General features: G+C 33.2%; 4 protein-coding genes across 5 annotated transcripts; all 4 read right to left on the bottom strand.

Annotated features, from left to right (window-relative positions):
• On the bottom strand, positions 1-1,498 carry LOC25494834 (F-box protein CPR1). Its single transcript, XM_013598671.3, has one exon. The coding sequence runs from the start codon at positions 1,411-1,413 to the stop codon at positions 253-255; it is 1,161 nt and encodes a 386-aa protein (XP_013454125.1). The 5' UTR covers positions 1,414-1,498; the 3' UTR covers positions 1-252.
• Positions 1,499-8,099: 6,601 nt separating this feature from the next.
• Positions 8,100-9,614, bottom strand: LOC11407861 (F-box/kelch-repeat protein At3g23880). The gene has a single exon (XM_003615564.4). The coding sequence runs from the start codon at positions 9,521-9,523 to the stop codon at positions 8,363-8,365; it is 1,161 nt and encodes a 386-aa protein (XP_003615612.1). The 5' UTR covers positions 9,524-9,614; the 3' UTR covers positions 8,100-8,362.
• Positions 9,615-17,388: 7,774 nt separating this feature from the next.
• On the bottom strand, positions 17,389-19,046 carry LOC11416534 (UDP-glycosyltransferase 71K1). The gene has a single exon (XM_003615561.3). It carries the CDS (start codon positions 18,975-18,977, stop codon positions 17,466-17,468), a length of 1,512 nt encoding a protein of 503 aa, XP_003615609.2. The 5' UTR covers positions 18,978-19,046; the 3' UTR covers positions 17,389-17,465.
• Positions 19,047-19,947: 901 nt separating this feature from the next.
• On the bottom strand, positions 19,948-21,954 carry LOC11410615 (probable NAD(P)H dehydrogenase (quinone) FQR1-like 3). Of its 2 annotated transcripts, none has more exons than XM_003615560.4 (5): positions 21,776-21,953; positions 21,137-21,197; positions 20,960-21,053; positions 20,570-20,835; positions 19,948-20,248 (listed from the first exon to the last, which is right to left on the bottom strand). In XM_003615560.4, the coding sequence occupies exons 2-5, from the start codon at positions 21,160-21,162 to the stop codon at positions 20,023-20,025; spliced, it is 612 nt and encodes a 203-aa protein (XP_003615608.1). In that variant the 5' UTR covers positions 21,163-21,197; positions 21,776-21,953; the 3' UTR covers positions 19,948-20,022. The 2 variants fall into 2 exon arrangements, with proteins under 2 accessions (XP_003615608.1, XP_039690410.1); XM_039834476.1 differs by having other exon boundaries at positions 20,023-20,248; positions 21,137-21,190; positions 21,776-21,954.
• Between the last annotated feature and the right edge of the window lie 587 nt (positions 21,955-22,541).

The following is a 22,541-nucleotide window of genomic DNA, read 5'->3' as shown; positions in this document are numbered from 1 at the left end:
TAGAATCATAGAAACAAAGCAGTCAACATTTTCGATTAAACACAATACAAATGTCTGACCAATAAACATTTCATGACATAATATTTTATCAGCTCTTGTGCCATACTGGATCATATTACAAATGCGATCAAACATATATTACCCTACAAATGCAGCTACTCAAGAGTCCATAATACAATATAATTATAAAGATCATGAAAATGGTGAAGAAGAATACTTCAAAACCTCATTCTTCTTGGTTCTGTCATCTTCTTAAACTTGACCACTGTCACCACCAGGAATTGAAAGCAGAGATTCTGTATACATAACCACTGGGGATACATATTGACTGTCACAGTAGGAGTGATGTTCTTGCAGCTGTCCTTTGTCATTATACTTGGCCAATGCACAACGCATGTTTCTTCCAACGATATCACCACTTTTTGTATAGTATTTCGGCCAAAAGGAGTGAGCAGGATTGCCATCAAAAGACAGGACAAGAGTCTTAGTCCAAGAGGATTGCACATTGTATTTTTCCATCACCCATATTTGAAATGTAACTCTATCAGGCAAAATATGCCATAGAGCGAGACATCCTCTATACACCCATAAATCATACGCCCTGCTAGGACCATTGATTATCTCATTTGGCAAACGCAACTCTAGAAGTTTCCTTTCAATTAAATGAAAGGCAACAATAACAGGCATTGATATATCATTACGAAAAGCCAACCAGTGAATAGCCCCATTTGAGAGCGACTCTACTAAGTTTAAAAGACTGTTCTGTGAATAAAGCAAAAGGTTACCACCCTCAACTCTGGTCCACACATTAGCTCTCAATGAGAAAATTCCCAAGTGAGATAGCATACCATCTGAGCTCGGACTCGGTTCATAGGACATTGAAATCACCAAGTAATCATCTGTTGACTCGTCATACCCAAAACCATAGAAATAATTTGCATCTGGATTGGAATCAATTGTAGTAAAAGGTATTCGTTTGTGAAATCCGGTGGATGGATTCCATATACAGAGGCTTGAGTAACAGTTCAAAAGTATAAAGCCTCTACACGAACCTTTAAAATCAAGTATAAAAAAAGATTTGGGAGGCGACAAATCATCCATGTCCGACGAAGAAGAACTATAGTAATCTTCATCGTCAATCAAAAAACTAATGTCCGTTGTATATACAGCACTATCATCGTTAAGCGATAATTCAAGATCTATAGATAGAGATTGAAGATATGGAGTTATCAACATAATTCTATTCGTGTGTGTAGCGGTGGTAAGTTGAAAATGTGAATTTGCAAAGTGAGGTTGAGATATAAGAGATAACCATAACTTACAAACGCATTTGAAACGAATAAGAGACTTGACTGGTAACCTTAATAGGATTTGAATGATTAACTCAAAAGGAAGATATGTCTCTGTCTGCATTCTGCGTCTTCCTCCTCTAGTCCCCTGTCACTGTCGTTTTGATTTAGGGTTAAGGTTCCCAAATCTTTTATTTGTTGGTGGTAGGATGGAAAAGGACCCATTTGCAATTCATTTTGTTCTTTTTTTTTTTTTTTTTTTTTTTCAAGGGAAACCCTAACACCTGTCTTTGGGTACTTGTTAAATTTTGTCATGGGAACGATGTATCAACCTATTGAAAGTTTAAAAAGTAATTTTTTGTACATAAAATTTGTAAATTACTTCTTCTTTTTTTTAATACTTTTTTTTTGAAAGATTCTATTTTTTAATATTTAACTAGTAGACATTGGTTAGCAAGACCCTCATTTTAATAGTTTTCTACATCAATTGTTTTTGCAAGGTACCTATAAAGAAAATATAAATTTTGGGGATATTTTGGGCTGATTTTTTTAGTTATTCTAAATAAAACAAAATCTTATATAATAATAATATTACATTGTTGGTGTTAGAAAGCATAAGAATTTTTGCTATATTTGTTACAACACTGATATTAATAGGGTCTAGTTGGTCTATGAGATATGATAGAGATTGAGAAATATATAAAATAAGATAATAATATAGACAAGATTAATATTTACGTTATCATATTTTTTGGTGGTGGTCGGGGTTTGAACCACGAACCTTACATATATTATGCATTGTCCATATCAACTGAGTTAAGGTCACGAGGACCAATTACATTATAATATGTTTGATGCAGATATGATAACAAACATTCTCTAAAAAAAACATGATACATTATTTTATCATATCATATTTTTGGTACACACCTCCTCGTAATGACATGATATGTATAACATATTTAAGTGATAAATTTACCCTTGTGAAACAACTGCATATTTATCCATATATTTTTGTAATATTTTAAAAATTTATAAATCAATAAAAAAATTAACAAATGATTAAATAATTTTATACAATTTAAGAAAATCACTGATACTACTAAATAAACAATTTCAATGTTTTTAGGAACCAGGAGTAAATAATAATCCTATAATATATGTCAGATAACCTAAATAAAGGTTTGGTATATATATATATATATATATATATATATATATATATATATATATATATATATATATATATACACACACAAAAAAAAGTATGATATATATTATATGTAAATAAAAAAATACTCTTCCAAAAATTGCATTTACCGGTAAGAGTCGAGGTTGATTCGAGGCAAATGTTAGTTAATTTTTAACAAGTCAAAATGAGATTAACATTATCACGCAGAAGATGTGCAGAAGAAAATCATCAAAAAATACTACAAAGTCTAGTCACAGGTGCGGAAAAAAGCAACCATCAAAGTAATGAAACAGAAGAAGAAACCTGAAAGTTACAGCCTAACACCCGTGCAAATGTTAGATGTTCATAAATTGTTACAGAAGTGAGGAAAATGTTAGTTTTTAAAGATCAAATCAGGTAACTTTTTTCTTAAATCTCCTTCAACATTCCTTTGGTTACCAACCGAGCTACCTATGTGGAATATGCATATGCATGTACCGTAATTGTTTGCTTATGTGTTCTTCAAGATCCCCCCACGTTGCTAGTCAACCTCACTAAACTGTAGCCTTTGTTTGAAACTACGGTTAGTCTTTGTTTGAAACTACGATTTCTATAGTATTAGCATGAGTTCTCAAAAACAAAACAAGAAAAAAATAGTTTGGATCCTCTCACGAAAACATGCTCTTGAATGACAAAGATGTGAATGAAATGAGAGAATATACGTTCACTTTGAAAATACACTGGTAGAGGTGGATTGATGCGTGTTATAGTAAAATCACCGCCAAAACAAACACACTAGTAGCAGTTTCTTTATCAATGCATATGGCCAAATCGTGTTTGTTTTTCCTTCTCAAATTTTCATGTGATTTTGAAGCACATCACAATCAAGTTTATGTTCAATTTTACATGGCAATTTTAAGACATTTTTAGCTCCAAATGCAATCGTTACTTCATTCATCACATGAGTTTCTGTCCTTTTGATCATAAACTGTAAATCTGCAATTGTAGTTTGTATTGTAGTGTGTAGTCACCAGCAGCTGCAGTGGCCACTATAGCAGCATGATGATCCCTCAGTGCTACACAAAACTCCATCCCATTGCAGTTTCGAGTTGTGGCTGTAGCGCAACCAATAGCGGTCAAATAACTGCGAAAATTAGCAGTAGCTACAATGAAGCTCCTATAAAAATCTGAATTTTTAAAACTATCAATTTATAGGTCCAGCAATAAATACTTTGGGTTTTTTTATGTTCTTTCTAATATAGGTCCAGCAAAAATATTTTGTAAAGCGAACGAAAATTCTGAATGACAGAGAGCACTCTGGCAACATTTATTTACCAGCAAAAAAGAATGAGGAATCAAGAATGCAGAGGAGGAGGATAATGAACAAATAGTAGTGAGGAAATTGAAAATGATGATGACTAAGAGTTAAGGTATCACATGTATTTATTTTATGCCTACTTGCTATGTCACTAGTGTTTTGAGATTTGGCCGCTAGTGTTTTTGGCCGCTATACTATGATTTATTTTTCACCATTGATCGCATAGTGTGATACATACAGTTATAACCACAATAAAAACAAGGCTAAAATATGATTTTAGTCCCTGCAAATATGCTTCGTTTTGGTTTTAGTCCTTGTAAAAAAAAATTGTTTTTGGTCCCTACAAAATTTTTTGTTTTTGAAAATAGTCCCTGACCCCACTTTTATGATGATTTGCATACGTGGCACATTATAACTGAACCAATTTTGTAGTTTTTGGTCCCTGCAAAATATTTTGTTTTTAAAAAAGGTCCCTGCAATTTTATTTTTTTACAGGGACCTTTTTTAAAAACAAAATATTTTGCAGGGACCAAAAACAAAACTTTTTTTTTACAGGGACTAAAACCAAAACGAGGCATATTTGCAGGGACTAAAACCATATTTTAGCCTAAAAACAATGTTACCACTTGTACAATTAAATCAAAATAAAGAATTAAAAGGTATGTTGTTAATTGTTATTGTGATTAACATGACTGATTAGCCCAGTTTGAACCACCTAAACAAACATTGTCCAAGAATAATTGCATTAGAATGTTTACATCAGATGCAGAATCCTTAATTTCAGACATAAAACAAGTAAAACTTTCTAAGTGAACTCACTCAGCAACATATCACTATCCCTATGAAAGATAATTTAATTATTCATAAACAGAATCATTAATTTCAGACAAACCCATTTGGGTTGGTCTGGTGGTATTGGATTGGGATCTGGGAGTGTGCTCCTCCTCAAAGTCTCAGGTTTAATTCTCTCCGATGCCAATTTGGGTGGACTAATTTAGTTTCTTCAAAAAAAATTAATTTCAGACATAAAACAAGTAAAATTAGTAAATTACTGATTTCTAAGAGAGCTCAACAATATATCCCTATAAAAGAAATTTTAATAATCCAAGCAACATCTTCATATAAAAACAGACATGGAGACATGATCCTTTAGAAGCTTAGTTACCAATATCCCATGTTTAATGTTTTGTAAAAGGACAGCAAGTAAGCAACAAGAAGCCTTAGGCTTGTTTGCGAGTTGGGTTTTGGAAGGGAAGGGAAGGGAAGGAAAGGCTTATGGAGAGGTAAACGTCTATAAAATTAAAAAAGTGGTAAAATAGTAAAATTATCACATAAGTCTTCCATCTTCTTTCCTTGTTGGTTTCTTTAACTCTCAAACAAGGGGAAGATTTTCCCTCCTTTCTCCCTTTCCTTCCTTCCCTTCCCCTCCCCTCCTAAGCCTTTCCTTCCCCTTCCCTCAAAACTCACAAACAAAGCCTTATAGCCTGTTTGATTCAGTTTTCAAAAACAGTTTTTTTGTTTTTAAAAACTTAGAATAAAAAAAACTTGTTTGATTGACATGTTTCTAAAAACTGTTTTAGAAAATTATTTTCATTTTAATGGTTTTTAAAACTGAAAAAGCAAAACTGCTAAAAGATGTTTCCTATTTCTGTTTTCAATTTTGTATTCTCTGGAGAAAAGGGAAAACACGGAGAAAAGTAACAATTTTTATTAATGGCAGTATTGTAATTTTTATAATGCATGATAGAATACAATATAATTGAAAAAATTGCTTTGTTAAAGTAAAAAAGTTGAACAGTGTGATATGGATTTGTAAATTGTAATGTACCAGCTTAATATTCTTTTTTTATTTTTTATGTTATTTTTTTTTTGTCAAGTAGCCTAGTGGCTAGAGCTCACACAATTTAATTGTGGAGAAGTGGGGTGTCCAGGGTTCGAACTCCGGCCTCTAAATATAATATGCAATATCCCTATAATATTGTAATTTTTTCGACTGTTCTTTTAGTTAATAATTTTTTGGGTTAATAGTGTTTTACCCCTGTAATATAGGTCGTTTCCGTTTTCCCCTGTAAAATATATTTTTTTTTTTAATTTCATCCTTGTAATTTGAAGATTTTTTGGTTTTGGACCTTCATGAAAATTTCACTCCCTGTAATTTGACCAAATTTTGGTTTATTCCGTTGTAATTTGAGCAAATTTCAGTTTACCCCCTGTTAATTTGAGTGAATTTCGGTTTAACCCATGCTATATTTTCAATTTTGTAAAGTCAAAATTCATGAAGGTCCAAAACAAAAAATCTTCAACTTACAATGACGAAATCCAAAAAATATATTTTACAGGGGTAAAACCGAAAATGACCTATATTACAAGGGGTGAAACACTATTAACCCTAATTTATTTAGATAGATGAAATGACATCAATCACGTAAAATTTAGAACTCACACATATAAGTAAAGGAGTCGAGCACAACATCCGATCTAACAATTTTGACATTTTTGTCAATTAAGGTAGAATTTGTGAACATAATTTTTGTTTAATTATAAAACTTAATTATATTTTTGGTCCTTTAATTTATCATATACATAAAAATAGTTTTTTTAGGGTTAATAGTGTTTTTCACCCCTGTAATATATGTCATTTTCGATTTTCGCCCCTATAAAATTTTCGGTTTGATTTGCACCCTTGTAAAAATTTTATTTTCCGGAAAACACCCCTAATAGGCCATTTTCAGAATTTTTTTTCAAGAAATTTTGGTTTTTGAATGGCCTATTAAGGGTGTTTTTCGGAAAAATAAATAAATTACGAGGATGCAAATCAAACCGAAAATTTTATAGGGGCGAAAACCGAAAATGACATATATTACAGGAGTGAAAAACACTATTAACCCTTTTTTTTACGATCAACCTTTTTTTGGTCTATCATATATCACATTTATTGCAAATTAGAGTCTTATTTCAAAAATTTAACTCCAAAAATGGGGATTTGCAAAAACAAACTCATCAAACAAATTTATTTTTTTTTCTCTTCTGTAGAACAGTTTTTAAATATAGAACTACCAAACAAGTTTTTTTTTATTTACTTCTAAAAACCTGTTTTTGAAAATCGATTTATAAAATAGTTTTAGAAAACTAAAAAGCAGAAGTTAATCAAACAGGCCCTTAGTATCTATGTCTATCATTAACCATCTAGAATTCTTAATAATATAGATGTTCAAGATATATTATTGTTGAGTAGTATTTGTCATAGAGAAAATAAGCTTTTCAACTTTCTTGCAATTTCAACAATGTATTTAGCCTGGTAAAATGCGCTCTGAAGCTCTAGCTCAGTAAGCTGACGAGTTCCGGTCTCCTGCCTAAGTTCCAGCACCTTAGGCCAAGCCTCATTTAACATCATCCATCTCAAAAATGCCACCACCAAAGGTGTATCCAAGGGGAACAAAAAACACACCATGATGAGCTAACTAAGTTATAGCTGTCCTGTCCATAGGCAACCAGACATAAAGAAAGCAGAAACTAAAGACTAAAATCAAGTAGATAGAGGCCTTGTTCGGATAAACAACTTAATTAAGCATTTATGCTAGCATAAACACTTATCATACACTTGCTTTTATTTCTATAACAAATGATACTATATATGAAAAAGCGTGTGATTTGTGTTGATAAATGAATAACTATCAATTTAGTTCATATACTATTAGTCTATCTTTAACTTAGTTGCTAAACTATATACATGTAATAAATAGTCCCTAAGTATATAAACGCTGTCAATTAGCTCTCAAGTATATATACCTTAGTAACAGGAGTAAACCATCTAAGACCAAAACGGGTATTAGAGGCTCAATTAACAGGAAGAGTTAAATAACAGATTTCAGATAATATTGAATTCAGCAGTTAATGATTGCAACCTTTCATTGCCTCTAACTTCTAATAAACACACTGCAGCAGGGTTCCCTTTGAATGCCGACACAGTGAACATGTCAACCTGTGTATCTCATTGCACAGATTTACACCACTGCTATCTTTTCACAATAATAACAGTAATCAAACAAATAAACAAACATAATACTGAGTATTTCACAGGTTTCACATATGATAGTGAGATTTGCAGTGTCGTCTATTGTTGTCTCATGAAATGGTAACCTCGATAATCACCGGTTATATCCGGTTTCAAAAGGTTGTGTATTACTCTGAGTTGGTCTTTGATTTATGAAATAAGAATGAGATTTTGATATTGATCAACATTCATAAGATCATAAAATCAATTACAATATAAACCAATTTCAAATAATGACCACAAACATGCATTAGAACGCAATCCATATACACGCACAAACAACATTGCATCATAGAAACAAAGCAGTCAACATTTTCAATAAACACAATACAAATGTTTGACCAATAAACATTTCATGACATATTTCATCAGCTCATTTGCCATACTTGGATCATATTACAAATGCAATCAAACACATATTACCCTACGAATGCAGCCACTCAAGAGTACATAATACTATATAATTATAAAGATCATGAAAATGGTGAAGGGGAATACTTGAAAACCTCATTCTTGTCTGCGTCATCTTCTTAAGCCTGATCACTGTCACCACCAGGAAGTGAAAGCAGAGATTCTGTATACATAACCACTAGGGATCCATATTCATGGTCCGAGTAGGAGTGATGCTCTAGCAGCTGTCCTTTATCATTATACTTGGCCAATACATTATCGTCGGTTCCAACGATATCACCACTTTTTGTACAATATTTCGGACAAAAGTAGTGAATGGGAATGTCACCAAAAGAAAGAACGAGAGTCTTTGTCCAAGACGATTGCACATTGTATTTTTTCATCACCCATATTTCAACTGTACCATTATCAGTGCACATATCAAATAGACTGAGACATCCTCTGAATAGCCATAAATCATACACTCTAGGACCATTATTTATACCAATAGGCAAAGGCAACTCTATAAGTTTCCTTTCCGTTAAATGAAATCCAACAATAACATTCATTGATCTATCATAATGAAAAGCCAACCAGTGAATAACCCCATTTAGGAGTGAATCTACTCTAGAATACATACACTGCTGTGAATAACGCAAATTGTCACCACCCTCCATTTCCTTCCACGTATTAGCTCTTAATGAGAAAAGCCCCAAGTGAGATAACAAACCACGTGCACTCGGATCATAGCACATTGAAAGAACCAGGTAATCATCAGTAGACTCATCATACCCAAAACCATAGAAATACTTTGCTTCTAAATTGGAATCAATAACAGTAGTAAAGGGTATTTGTCTGTGAACTCCGGTGGATGGATTCCATAGATAAAGGCTTGAATAACCGGAGCAAAGTATAAAACCTCTACATGAACCTCTAATATCAAGATCTAAGAAAGATGGATGAGGAGATGAAAAATCCATGTCTGAAGAAGAAGAACTATCATAATCATATTCCTCAAATAAGAAACTAATGTCCGGTGAATAAGAAGCACTATCATCGTGAAGCGATGTTTCAAAATCTATAGATAGAGATTCAAGATCTGGATTTATGAACAGAATTCTAGGAGTGTGTGCATTGGCGGTAAGTTGAAAATGAGAATTTGCAAAGTGAGGTTGAGATATGAGAGAAAACCAAGACTTACAAACACACTTGAAGCGTATAAGAGACTTCACTGGTAACTTTAGAAGGATTTGAATGATCAATTCAATGGGCAGATAGAGGTCTTCTTCGTCTCCATCCATGCCTCTTCCTCCTTTAGTTTCCTGCGCCAGTTTGTTACTAGTCGTTTTAACGGGTTCCCATCTATGTTTTATATGTTGTCTTAATTTTAGAGGACTATGATTTTTTTCTTTTTCATCAGTAATGTTGGGGAATATTTTATTCGATAATCACTCTTGTTAAATGAAATTAACGTATCTCTCACTGTTTTAAAGTAGGAAACTACCTTAGTTTAAAACTAATAAAAAAGTGAATATTTGAAAGAGTGTGTTAGCACATCTCTTTATTACACACATGTATCTTCTTGAGTTCTTTTTTCTTTTTTTTGAGCAAATCTTCTTGAGTTGTTGCCACTCATGTTTAACACTAATTTTATTTGAGCAAACAATAATTTGAATGACAATTATATGGACAACTATATTTTTACAAAGAAAAGTATGTATTGACACGTATAAAACAATAGAGAGAGAAAGTAAAAATAAAATGTGATATAAGAAAGAAAGTTGTCATAAAAATTGTTAGAAAATTATTGTACAAATATCATTTCTCATTTTATTTAGGTCGAATACTTCATGCAGTTCTTAGATTGTTTTTGTTGTAATTTGGTTGTAAATTATTTTTTTTGCTATAAATGTCCACACAACCCCCTTTTTTTTATCTAAATTTAATGAAAAGAGGATAAAGGTGCATATATTTTCTAACTTAAAAATTAGTTTGTAACAGAAAAATAAAAGACTAACTTTTTATAAATATGTAACTTAAAGAATCACAAATGGCATTTGACCCTTTTTATAAACATGTAACCCTTTTTATTTAGGGATATTAGTCATTTTGGTCTCTGAATACGTAATGAATGAGTAATCACAACTCACAATAGTCTCTCAATGTATAAAAAGTTCAAAATAATATTTGATTGTGTAGTTCGTTAGTCAAAATAATCCCAGATGTTAAAATGTTTCATTAATATTGTCATGTTAATCTTTCAATATAATTACTTATTATCATATCAGTTCTTGTAAAGACTTACTTATTGTCATTTTTTTCCTTGTATGAAAAAAGTTATTGTGCGCATTGAAATATTATTTTAGCGTCAGAGACTATTTTGATTAACAGAGTGCACAAGCAATGAGTATTTTGAAATTTTAATACATTGAGGGATTATTGTGACTACTCATTATACATTCATGGACCAAAGTGACTATTATCCATTTTATTTATTATGTATTTTATATAGGTTCGTTCATGAATTGTTTTTGGAAAGTATTCTTATATCTATTTTATACTAGAATACATGATTTTATGCTGACTTTTTCACTCCTAATTATACTCTTAAACAAATTTTACTATAAGAATGTTAATTTATTGGTGTCATTCAAAAAGATAAGAATTTATATTATATTTGTTATATTGTTGATGTCATTGCAAAAAGTGTAAAATATTTTTTTGAATGGCAAAATATATATATATATATATATATATATATATATATAAAAAAGTGGATTAGATCTCAAGTATTACGCCAAAGAAAAAAAAATAAAAACATCAAAAACGCCAAGGAAAAACCACCAGCATCCTCAAACATGTCGAAACCCCTAACAACAACTCCTCAAAGAACCAACACCATCAACAGTGGTCAATTAAGCACCTGATAATGACTTTGCTTCAAACGTTCAGCTTCCACCACCACACAAATTCCGGTCTATCGGAGGAGACTTCACAAAAGCCTAAAAGGATCTGAGTCACAAACTAGCTCCCGACTTCGAATCAAAAGTGATCGACCCATTAGACTCCCGACACAGGTCATTAAGGTACTCCTCAACTCACGAACCACCAGAGCAGACCCCTTAACCTGTTCAAAAACTCAACCCACCAATAACCATATGCCAAATTCCAAAGACAGAGAAAAGGTGGAACAGTAACGCAAAGTGAACCAGCTCGAACACAAACAATCAAAACAAGCCACAAAATCAACACCGGAGGGAGACTACCACCCAAAACAAGGGACTGAACCTGAATAGACCATTGCACATCCCAACCCACGGCTAGAAAACCACAAACCACCACGATCCTTACGACGACGAACGATTCGGGAGTTGCGAAGAAGGAGGATTAATCGTGAAGGACCTGCAAGCGCCGACAACAGAGCGGTCGTGATGGCTTAAGGTGCGACAAACGACTACTCCGTCAACATGAAGCATCTGCACACCTAGCTCTTTTGAGCAACAACAGCCAAGCAACCAAATCCTAAATCCAAGAGAACAGGACGCCACCAGCGGCAAGGTTCTGATGTGACAAAACGGCAACATAGAGAAAACATAGCCTCGACAACTCAAAAAAACCGACCTTGAGAAGAAAGCGAACCACCAAATGGCTAAGGGAGATCTAAACAGCTTCGACCCTAGTTCCTTGACAGAACACAACACCCAAAAACACAAACACAAAAAAAAAAAAAAAAAAAAAAACACAAACAAAATAGGAAAATAGTTGAGTAGTGAACCACCATAAGGCTAAGGGAGAACTAAACAGCCTTGACCCTAGTCCCTTGACATAACACAACACCTAAAACACAAACACAAACAAAACAGTTGAGCATGGAGAAGATCCGGAGCTCCTAAACACGACAATCGACGGACACGAACCAGAACAGGACATATGACGTCGCTTCCACCAACACAGCAGGCCCCTTCAGCCATCAGCAGGCCCCTGGTGTGGACCCCTTCAGCCTTCCCAACGAACCAAAGAAAGCAGGTCATATCTGACACTAAAGACCCAAACGGACTGACCCATCACCAGAATCTACAAAAACAAAACCGAAAAAACTCATGTCACCGCTAGATCTGAATGAAAAAGACGCTGATGAACCAAAAAATAAACGAAACTGACACAAAGAGACAATCAGTTATGAAGACACAAGAGTCGAATACGAACCAAGCAAACCACCGGAAGGAGAGACAACTTGACGCTGGAGATCGGAAAGATGCTGGTGCGGAGAGCCGATGTCGCTCAACGCACCACCAGAATCGACATCTACATGGTAGTAAAATAACGAACAGGCGGACACAGTGTACTCCTCTGAGCGCTAGTTATATAATAAATTGTATATGGTCTTTCTTGCCAAAAAAAAAATGTATATGGTATGTTGATGGGTAAGACCAAGAAACGAGCTTAAGGTTTATAGCTTATAAATTCATAGTTTATAAGTTCTATGACAAGAAAAACCTTATTTGATAAATGTTATTTCATCATAAGCTTATAACTTATTTCACGAGTTTATAAGCTTAATACAAAACAAATTGTACTATAATACAAAACCAAAATAGTAAAACTTCCGAAATAATAAACTTAAAAATGTTTTTCATTTCTCCATCTCTCTATTTTTTTTTGGGTCAACCAACCTAGTATTTGGAGCTCACATATTTAACATGTAGAGAAGTGGGGAGTCTAAGGTTTAAACTTCGACCATGCATATCATTGTCCCTGCAGCTACCGACTGAGTTGCGCTTACATAACCTAAAAATCTCCGTCTCTCTATTTCTAATGTTTCTAACTTTGATAAAAAAAACCTAGCTTAATATTTTTCTAATTTGGCTTGACCGTAACATGTCAACTTACTTACATTCGTAAATAGAGATCCCCTTGAGAACTGCCCCTATTTGGGAATCCACAGTCGAGGAACTTTCCCGTGGGGATGGGGGAACAAATTCCACGAGGAAACTGCAGGAATGGGGACAACAACATACGTCCCCAGCCCATGGGGTTTCACACCCAAGATATTTTACTAAAAGACCTTTTATATTTAACAAATATACTTCATATTTACTAAAAGACAATAACGTACTTTCATGATTATTCATGTTATCATATATGCAAGTTATTTGTTTTGTTCTTCAACATTAATGTGTGTTTTATTGACTTCTATTATTGAACAAAAAAAAATTGTGGTTTGTCTTCAAGAAGAATGAATGCAACAACCATTTACGAATATAATCCATGTGCATTGCTCGGTTGAAAGATGATACATTAAGGGAGATGGAATAAAAGAATATTTTTAAAAGTTCTTTTTCCCGTACGATCTTCAGAAGCGTGGTGGTCTAAACATTCAACAATTTTGTTCGTGTGATAATCATGAATACCTTTTACAAACTAACTTTCAAGTAATTTTTTTTAGCAACTAGTATGAAGACTATGAAGGATTTGTTGAAGCAAAAATCCCTTTGAACTTGTTTTTAAATGATAAACAAACTCTTGTATTAAAATTAAGATTATAATGTTATTTGGTTATTTAATGTGTGCTTTTGAGTGAATTCTATTAAGGATAGGAAAGTCCAATTCTCACACATTATTAAAGCCATGTATCATTGGAGTTTCAAGCTCAAGCTCTCAAGAAGAATATGAGTTCATTATTAATCAAGAAAGGGTAATTAAATGATTTAATCCAAGAAAAAATCACAAAGAAAGCCATGCGCAAATGCAAGGGAAAATTGTCTTTCAATCATGTGCTAATCATTTGGAAAAGAAAAGGATGATGACCTAAGCCCTATTATGTATCTTGATGAGCAAGCAAGCAAAAAGGCATAAAGTACAATGACTTGGTGACCAAGTATGCAAATATAATTTATAAATGGTATCTTGGAGACTAAGCTTTGCAAGGACAATGACAATGATGCATCTTGGAGAACAAGATACAAACAGTAGTAAAAAGAAAATATATTTTCACTGTTCATGTACTTTTCACTGTTCACACACGCTCCTGGTCCATTTCAAGCTCAAGCTCGAGCTCAAGATCTTAGTGTTAAAAGTTGAGGCCGAGGCTGGCAAGCTCAAAACTCAACGTACAAAAGATGGGACAATGACAGTTTTGCAATTCCTTTCAACAGCAAGGGCGTCTACACAAGAATGAATAGTTGCAGATATTGAAGGATGAAGGATGGCTATAAATAGAAGCTTTCTCTCAACAAAGAAAGCATGAATTTCCAATACAATTACAAGCCTACTTACAAGCAATAAATTCATCAATCAATCTCAATATCAGAAATACTCTTACAGAACCAAATCAGATTTTCGGATCATCTTTCTAAGAGTATTACAAACTACAATCTCTCATTCTCTTAAGTTTGAAAGTTGTAATTAGATCCTAACATCAAATCACATTTTGATTGTATATCATCAAGCCTGTAAAATCTTGAGTGATACTGTAAGCTTGCTGAAGCTAATAATATCAGTGGTGTAAGCCTGGTGAGGCTTAGAGAATACATAGTTGTTTTAGCCTCAAGCTCAGAGAGAGCTCGAGAGTCAGTGTAAGCCTGGTGAGGCTTAGAGAATACATATTGTTTTGCACATTGCAAAGAGGAGGAAGAAACTCCCAAGAATTAGTGGATAATCTCACAAAAGCTGTGGGGACTGGACTAACCCATATTGGGGGAACCAGGATAACTTCTCTGTGTGATCTCTCTTAAACTCTATTCTTTACTTTCTGCTTTGTTTATTTTAGTATTACATATTTATTTATTGTTTTACTAATCAACCTACTCCAAGCAAAGTCTTGAGAGTTCAAACTCTCTAAGAGTACAGAGAAATTTTTAAAGGGTCACTATTCAACCCCCCCTTCTAGTGACATTTACTTCAACTTCAGGATTGACCTTCATCCCACCGGAGATGGTTGTTTAGTTGAGGAGAAATAAATATATTTTGCACTATTTTTCCTTTAGTAGGATTTTTTTCCTACAAGGTTTTTTTCTTAGTAAGGTTTTAACAAAGCATATCGTGATGGACATCCAAAGAAAAGTGTTATGAATAATAAACTTAGTGGATGTTCATCTTTAATCTTCCACCTTTCTATAACCTCCATTAGTGAATGTATATGTATGGTTAGTGGTCCTCAATTGTTTTGATCATCCACTTGTTCATTTGTGTCCTATAAATAAGAGTCATATTTTAGTTAATAACACACTTGTAATATGAATAATACAAAAACTTTCATTTTCTCTATCTTTGGTCTTCTTCTCTATTTTTCATCTTGTCATTTAGTTTATTTCATAACAAAAATAGTTTCAAATATTAGTTTTTTTATTTTATTTATTTATTTATTTTTTTTTATCAAAAGCAAATTGCCTATGTAAAAAAACAAAACCTACTGGTTAGCCCTCTACTCCTCTGGCCGAGAGAGGTAGCAAAAAGAGTGGTCCAAAATCAGATTTTGAGGGTGTGCTAAACAAATAAAATAGGATTGTAGGTGTAAGTGTAGCTTTTAAAAGTGGTGCACGTCCTAACATTGTAGCCTGTAGGTGTAATGCAAGTGTAACTTTTAAAAGTTGTACAAAACCTATCTTCCAATTAATCCGTCATTCACTCATTAACAAATTTTAAAAGTTAAGGTCGAATTTAGTTGGATATTTAATTTGACAATTAATCTGTTGAATTTTTTTTGGCTTAAAAAGTTTTTAAAGTGGGGAAAGATGTATCGGTTGTTTCCGATGATCTTTTTATCTACCTTCCTTTAGCAGGGTTTGAATTTATAATATTTGTGTCAAGACTTACTGTTTTTATCAATAGATCAAACCTTTAAATTTATCGAATTTAAGTTGAAAATTAAGTTTATTAATTAAATAAGTTGGACTTGAGTTATATAATGTTTGACGAGTTTAATTCATGAGTTGTCTCAATTGTGTGTGTCTATATATATATATATATATATATATATATATATATCGTTGATTTTGTATATTTTAAAAAGTTATGTTAGTTTTAGAAGATGCTACGCTATAAAGAAATTACATGAAGTCTATATAAGCCTTCATTTTACACTTTTGAAAAAATAACTCGACTAATATATGAAATGACGTTAATTATAAATATATAAATACACACACACATATATAATCATATTAAAACCTTAAAGACCGAGCTAAGGTCTATTTTGGCTAGGCTCGAGTTCGATCCAAGATTCAAGAAGCAGGCGAGATCATACGATGGACACGCCCTAAATTTCATTAGATATTAGTTCGGACCAACAAATCTTGACTGTCTCGTATGGATCCAATACTAGAGTAGAGGACCACCCCGACGATCACATCTGTATCCGTCTAGGTGAAAGCTTAACGACCAAAAACCCTACTTTTTCACTTTATTATATACCCATGCTTAGCATTGGGTCAAATAACACATTAATTTCTTACCATATTTTTAGCCGCACTCTCTTGAACCCCTCACTGACTTGAACGTCAAAGCACGTGCAGGTACACAATCCCCTATGATGGAGAAGGACTCACGACATACCATGGTGGACAATGGAAAGCTCAATCCCTCACATAGCGTATCTGAACTCAAGAACATGCTTCCTATATCTGAAAGGATTAGGAATTGTTCCATCGAAAAACTGTAACGACTCCGAATGAGAGAGATCTTGAGGCCGTGTAGGTATGGGACTACATGGTTGAAGGAAGGCTTATAAGTGGTAATACCTATATCAACAAGATGCATCTTCTTTTTGGTAGCCCATTACATAAGAACTCCACAGTTAAGCGTGTTTGACTTGGAGTAGTCTTTGGATGGGTGACCTTCCGAGAAGTTTCCCGATAAGCGTGCAAATGAGGACAAAACACGCTGAAAAGACTCGTGTTGGTTTGTAGGGTCAGTCGGCAATGCTTAAAGTCGTCTGGATGTTACAAAAACCCTCGCATCAGCCAACTCTATCATGAAACCAAACCCAAAAACCTCAGTATCTTGAGTTTGTAGCTTAACAAGTTGAGTTATTTTTGGAAGCTTTTTGAAGATGCACTTTGATTTTCTTCTATCGCTCAAATTAATTTATCATGCACAAAGTAAACATTTTCATAGTAGTATAATAATAGTCTTGTTTCTGAAAATGTGCCCAGATAGTATAAATAGCTCATACATGATATAACTTTTTTATTCATTGATTCTATAAGAGAAACTACATCTTTAAAGTAAAACAATAAATTACTATTAGTTGCTTCCTATCATAATATTAATAAGTTTCCCAACAGAAATGAAAGAAGACCCACCACAAAGAACAGCATTCCTAGCCATCTCTTGAACTTTCTTAAGCAAAATATTCTCTTTCTCCATCAAATTCTTCAACCCTTTCTCAATCTCCTCAGCCATAACAATTTCTTTACTCCCTATTCTATAATCCACTCTCAACTCCACTGCTAATCCCAATTCCTTCACCATCCTAAAAGCATTAAGCTGTTGTTCTGCATAAATAGGCCATGTCAATATTGGTACACCAAACCACATACTTTCCAAAATAGAATTCCATCCACAATGTGAAACAAATCCACCAATAGCCTTATGTGCCAAAACCTCAACTTGTGGTGCCCATCCACATATCATTCCCTTACCTTCCAATTCCATCCATTCTAAAAACCCTTCTGGTAATCTTTTCTCTTCATAATTGTTAGTTCTTGGTGGAGATTTCATAGCCCACAAAAACCTAACTCCACTATGCTTAAGTCCCAATGCTATTTCTCTTATTTGAGATGGACCAAAGCTAACTCCCATGCTTCCAAAACATAGAAAAACAACTGATTTATTTGGCTGCTTATCTAGCCATCTCAATATAAGATCAAGTTGAGATTGATCTAACTTAGGGTTAGGTTGACCTTTAAGATCTAACAAAGGACCAACAGCATAGATAGGAGGGATTTTTTCATCATGATCATATAATGCATCAATAGAATATTGTTCCAAATCTGAAAAGGTATTAACAATAATTCCTTTGGTGTCGTTGATTCTCCGAGCAAGGTTGTAATAGGCTTCATAACCACCATCTTTGCTATAAGCAGCATTAGGTAAAACACTAGAAGGTACTAAATTTGTAAAACCAGGAATCAACAACTCAGGATCATAATCATTGAACACGTCGTCTACTCGACGGTTTTGAAGGGAAAGCATGAATCCTAAAAATCCAACATTTGATGTTAGGAACAAATAAGAAGGGATACCAAGTTCATTTCCAACATCAATCATTGAAAGACAAAATAAATCTAGGACTAAACCAACAACATGGTTTGAATGAGATGATAAAATGGTTTGAATGGTTGATTTTACATGAGGTGTGAGGGTGTGCATAAGTGCTTTGATGTAGCATGGTGGTGATATCAATAGTTCTTTTGGTGGTGATTCAACTTGAGGAAGATCAATGAGTTTGATTTGAGGTTGTAAGTTTAAAACTGATTTGATGTATGAATCTGAAAATGGTGTATGTGGAAATTTGATGCAAAGGACTGTGATGAAAATATTGTTGTGAGTGTTGATTAAGAGTTTTGCAAATTCAAGTGATGAAACTAAGTGGCCAATATCTGGTGAGGGAATGAAGATAAGTTCTGCTTTCTTCTCCATCTCACTCACAACCATTTTCTTTCCTTCTTTTAAGAAGAGACTTTGGAGTAAGTGAAGTTTTTGATGCCTCTGAAGGTAGTGTAACAGTTTTATAGAGGTTTGATTAAACTTCATTAATTGATAGTCAACATAACCTTTCTTTGCACAAAAACAATAGCAGGACTAATCTAATGTTTTGGAGTAAACAATGCATGAGAAAAATATTAAACATGTTAAATTTTGTAATGAGAAATAATTTATGGAAATTCCTCTCAAAACAATAATTTATGGAAATTAAAATTTTGATGTTAAGTACGGTGTCGTTTAATTTTGGTGTGTACTTTTTAAATGCCTATAAGTTATAAAAGATAAAAGTAAGTTAAAGATAACAATGGAGATCGAGTTTAGTGGAAGAGGTTAAATGTCTACAATGCAACGATCAATACCTCAATTAGGATTACTTATCGGCGATAAAAAAAAAAGTAATTGAAAGATAATTTATTTGTTTTTGTTGATTGGAAGATAAATTTAAACATAAATGGTTTTTCCTTTTTTTGACAAGATATATGGTTTTATCTGTATTTTAATGTTACAAAAAATAAACCTCTTTTAAAAGCAGATTATTTTTTCTTAATTTATATCAAAATGTAACAAAGTATTATTATTATTATTATTATTATTATTATTATTATTATTATTATTATTATTATTATTATTATTATTTATTTATTTATTTATTCTGATTCAACGGCTGTCACACTCAAAAGTACAAGGAGGGCTGAGGACTCAAGAAAAAAAATGTAGCGTGAAATTGCATTTACTATTTTTCAAATAGAAAAATTGACATGAAGTTAAAAAAGAATTATGAGTCAATAGTCAACAGAATAACTTGAAAACGCCAGTCAATAGTCAACATAGATTTTTTTTTCTTATGGTAATGTTTTGTATGTATGATGAAATTCAATTATAATTTTTTTAACAGAATTCTGTTTTGGAGCATTTTACTTACAAATTCTAGAATGCTGTAATTCTTATTCACTGCATTAGAGTAATTTGAGAGTTTATGAGAAAGAGGGATTCTGCAGCAAAAATCCTAGTAAAAGGATAGTGAGTTAAGAACAAGAATTTTATTGATGTAGAAGTTTGTTGCATCTTTACAAGTATTTGCCATGCAGAAAGGTTAACTTTTCAACTTTTTTGCAATTTCAGCAATGTATTTACCCTGGTAAAAGGCCTGCTGAAGCTCTAGCTCCGTAGGTTGACGAGTTCCATCTCCAGCGAAAGTTCCAGCGCCATACGCCGAGCCTCCTTTTACCTCATCCATCTCAAACATGCCACTTCCAAAGGTGTATCCAAGGGGAACATAAAGCATACCATGATGAGCTAACTGAGTTATAGCTGTCCATCTGCAACCATGACATAAAGAGGAAACTGAACTAAAATCAAGTTGATATAGCATATGAAGCATGAACTCCAACATAAACACCCGACACGACATGAACACAGACACGTTGACACTACTAATGCCAAAAACATAAGGCACATACAGACACCGATACATAAAAAATAAACCAAATATTTTATGATTAAACTACTAACGAGCTCATGCGTTTGCATAGTCCTGAGAAAAATGTGCTGAAAACAGATGTATGAAATTCTGCTACATGTCAGTAGAAATTAGGAAAATACTATTTATAAGATAGATAGGGATCAAAGAGGATACTCACGCTGAGAGTTCCTGGCCTCCCCCGTTAAATCCAGTACTCCAAAAGATTCCAGCAGGTTTGCCTGCGAGTGCTTGAGACGCCCACAACTCTCCAGTAGCGTCAAAGAATGCCTTGAGCTGGCTAGGCATCATACCAAAACGTGAAGGAAAACCAAATATCAAAGCATCAGCCTCCACAAGTTGTTCCGGCTTAATGTCAGCTACATCATCTGGTTTAGGAGGTGCCTTCATCTTTTCCAATATTCGATCCGAAAGAATTTCAGGTACCTGTTATCAGCAAATTCAAACCAAACTACTAACTCAGACTAAAATAATCCGAATTACACAAGAATCAAATATTTTCTTTTACAATAGTAGTACAACACATTCTTAATGATAGTTGAAAAATTACCCTCCAAAGTGTTGCTTCAACACCTTCAATCGAAGCTGCCCCCTTGTGTACTTCTCTTGCCATAGTGTTCACATGTCCATACAATGAGTAATACCTACAAAAATTGATGCGATGCATTAGATTATGATAAAACCATAAAACTGAAATTGTGAAAGGGGCAGTTGAAAATGTGCTTACACAATGTAGACCTTGGTGATAGTCATCTTCTAAGTGTTGACTCAAAATGAAATACTAATCCCTTGATGACAACAAGATCAAACAATAAGAGTAGGTAAAGGATCATGAATAATTTGAGATTACAATGTCTAAAAATGATTAGCAGTTAACAGAAGTAGCATATGGTTGGCTGCATCAAGTAATGTAATTCAACAATAGGTAAATTTTGTATTAGAAAATGATGTATTTATTATTTGACAATTGTTTGACAGTTGACTTGTAATTCTAAGACAAATTTATTTTCTGGGTTTCTTAAACAGCGCCCTTAAACACTTGTTAGCATGATCCATATATTAAAATCGGACCGTTGATCAAAGATAAATAAATATTAAAAAACTAAGGTATGTAACAAATTGCAAGTATAATCTATCAAACCAACCTCCAAAGAATTAATTTATATACTTCAAATAGTAGAACTTACCTCTTATGAACAGCTAAAGCCTAAAGTATGGCTAGAGGACACAAATTTAAGATTAAACTTGTTCAAAGTAATGAATTTTGGAAAACAAAGCACATACAAAAGCAACAGAATTGATCATATGTAGATGTTAGGAAAATCAATCATACAGGTAAAAAAGATGATAGAAAGTAGAAACAAACCTTAGATGTCTGAGGATTATTGATTAATGTTGTAAAATAACGAAGAAACAGTACAACACACAAAAAACGATGATATATTTGTATGGAGCCTTGTGTTGTGTGGATGAAGAAGCAAAACATGCACCCAGTTGTTGGTAAGTGTTAGAATTGGATAAAGAAAGCTAAAAGCTTACGTGCCAATCAAATAAACTTGTTAATTAAATATGATAGTTACTTGCCACGTAGAAAGATACTCGTCACATCTTTTCTCCTATTATGTATAAATCATCTTAATACCAAACCACCTATTAAAAGATATCAACACAAATTTTATTTAAGATTGGTTAATTGAATCACCTCTCTTGCATTATCTTCATCTATAAGAAGTATAATTTTAAGTGGTTCATCGTAAAATAATTCTACTAATACATATCTAAAATTAATTGCAATACCAATTCAATTATTCAAATTTATGTGTTTTGTGTTTTCAATTGATAATTGTCATAGGTTTGGTTTGAAATTGGGTATTGTTTTGTATCTTGTTCAAGGATTATTAACTATTGATTGTGTAAAAAGATTTGTATCGTGAATCTCTCAATTCTAAGATAAAATCTTATTCCACATATTTTTGAGTCTTATTGATTCGTTGTTTGTGATTGTCCAATAGTCAATTTCATTAAAATCCATTTTTATCAAATCTCCAAAAAGTTTTTCAAAAAGTTATTCATCCCCCATCTAGCCATATAGACCAACAAGCATGTCTAGAAGTCTCAGCTCAACTGGCAAC

The sequence above is a fragment of the Medicago truncatula genome, chromosome 5, assembly GCF_003473485.1.
Source record: "Medicago truncatula cultivar Jemalong A17 chromosome 5, MtrunA17r5.0-ANR, whole genome shotgun sequence".
NCBI classification, from domain to species: Eukaryota; Viridiplantae; Streptophyta; class Magnoliopsida; order Fabales; family Fabaceae; genus Medicago; species Medicago truncatula.
This window is presented reverse-complemented; position numbering and strand designations above follow the sequence as displayed.

Excerpts from the sequence above, each read along its gene's own strand:
- LOC25494834 (XM_013598671.3), bottom strand. The coding sequence starts at position 1,413 with ATGCAGACAGAGACATATCTTCCTTTTGAGTTAATCATTCAAATCCTA.
- LOC11416534 (XM_003615561.3), bottom strand. The coding sequence starts at position 18,977 with ATGAAGTTTAATCAAACCTCTATAAAACTGTTACACTACCTTCAGAGG.
- LOC11410615 (XM_039834476.1), bottom strand. The coding sequence starts at position 21,162 with ATGACTATCACCAAGGTCTACATTGT. Across the intron at positions 21,054-21,136 it reads ATCACCAAGGTCTACATTGT|GTATTACTCATTGTATGGAC; the intron begins GTAAGCACATTT and ends CAATTTTTGTAG. Across the intron at positions 20,836-20,959 it reads TTGAAGCAACACTTTGGAGG|GTACCTGAAATTCTTTCGGA; the intron begins GTAATTTTTCAA and ends TGCTGATAACAG.
- LOC11407861 (XM_003615564.4), bottom strand. The coding sequence starts at position 9,523 with ATGGATGGAGACGAAGAAGACCTCTATCTGCCCATTGAATTGATCATT.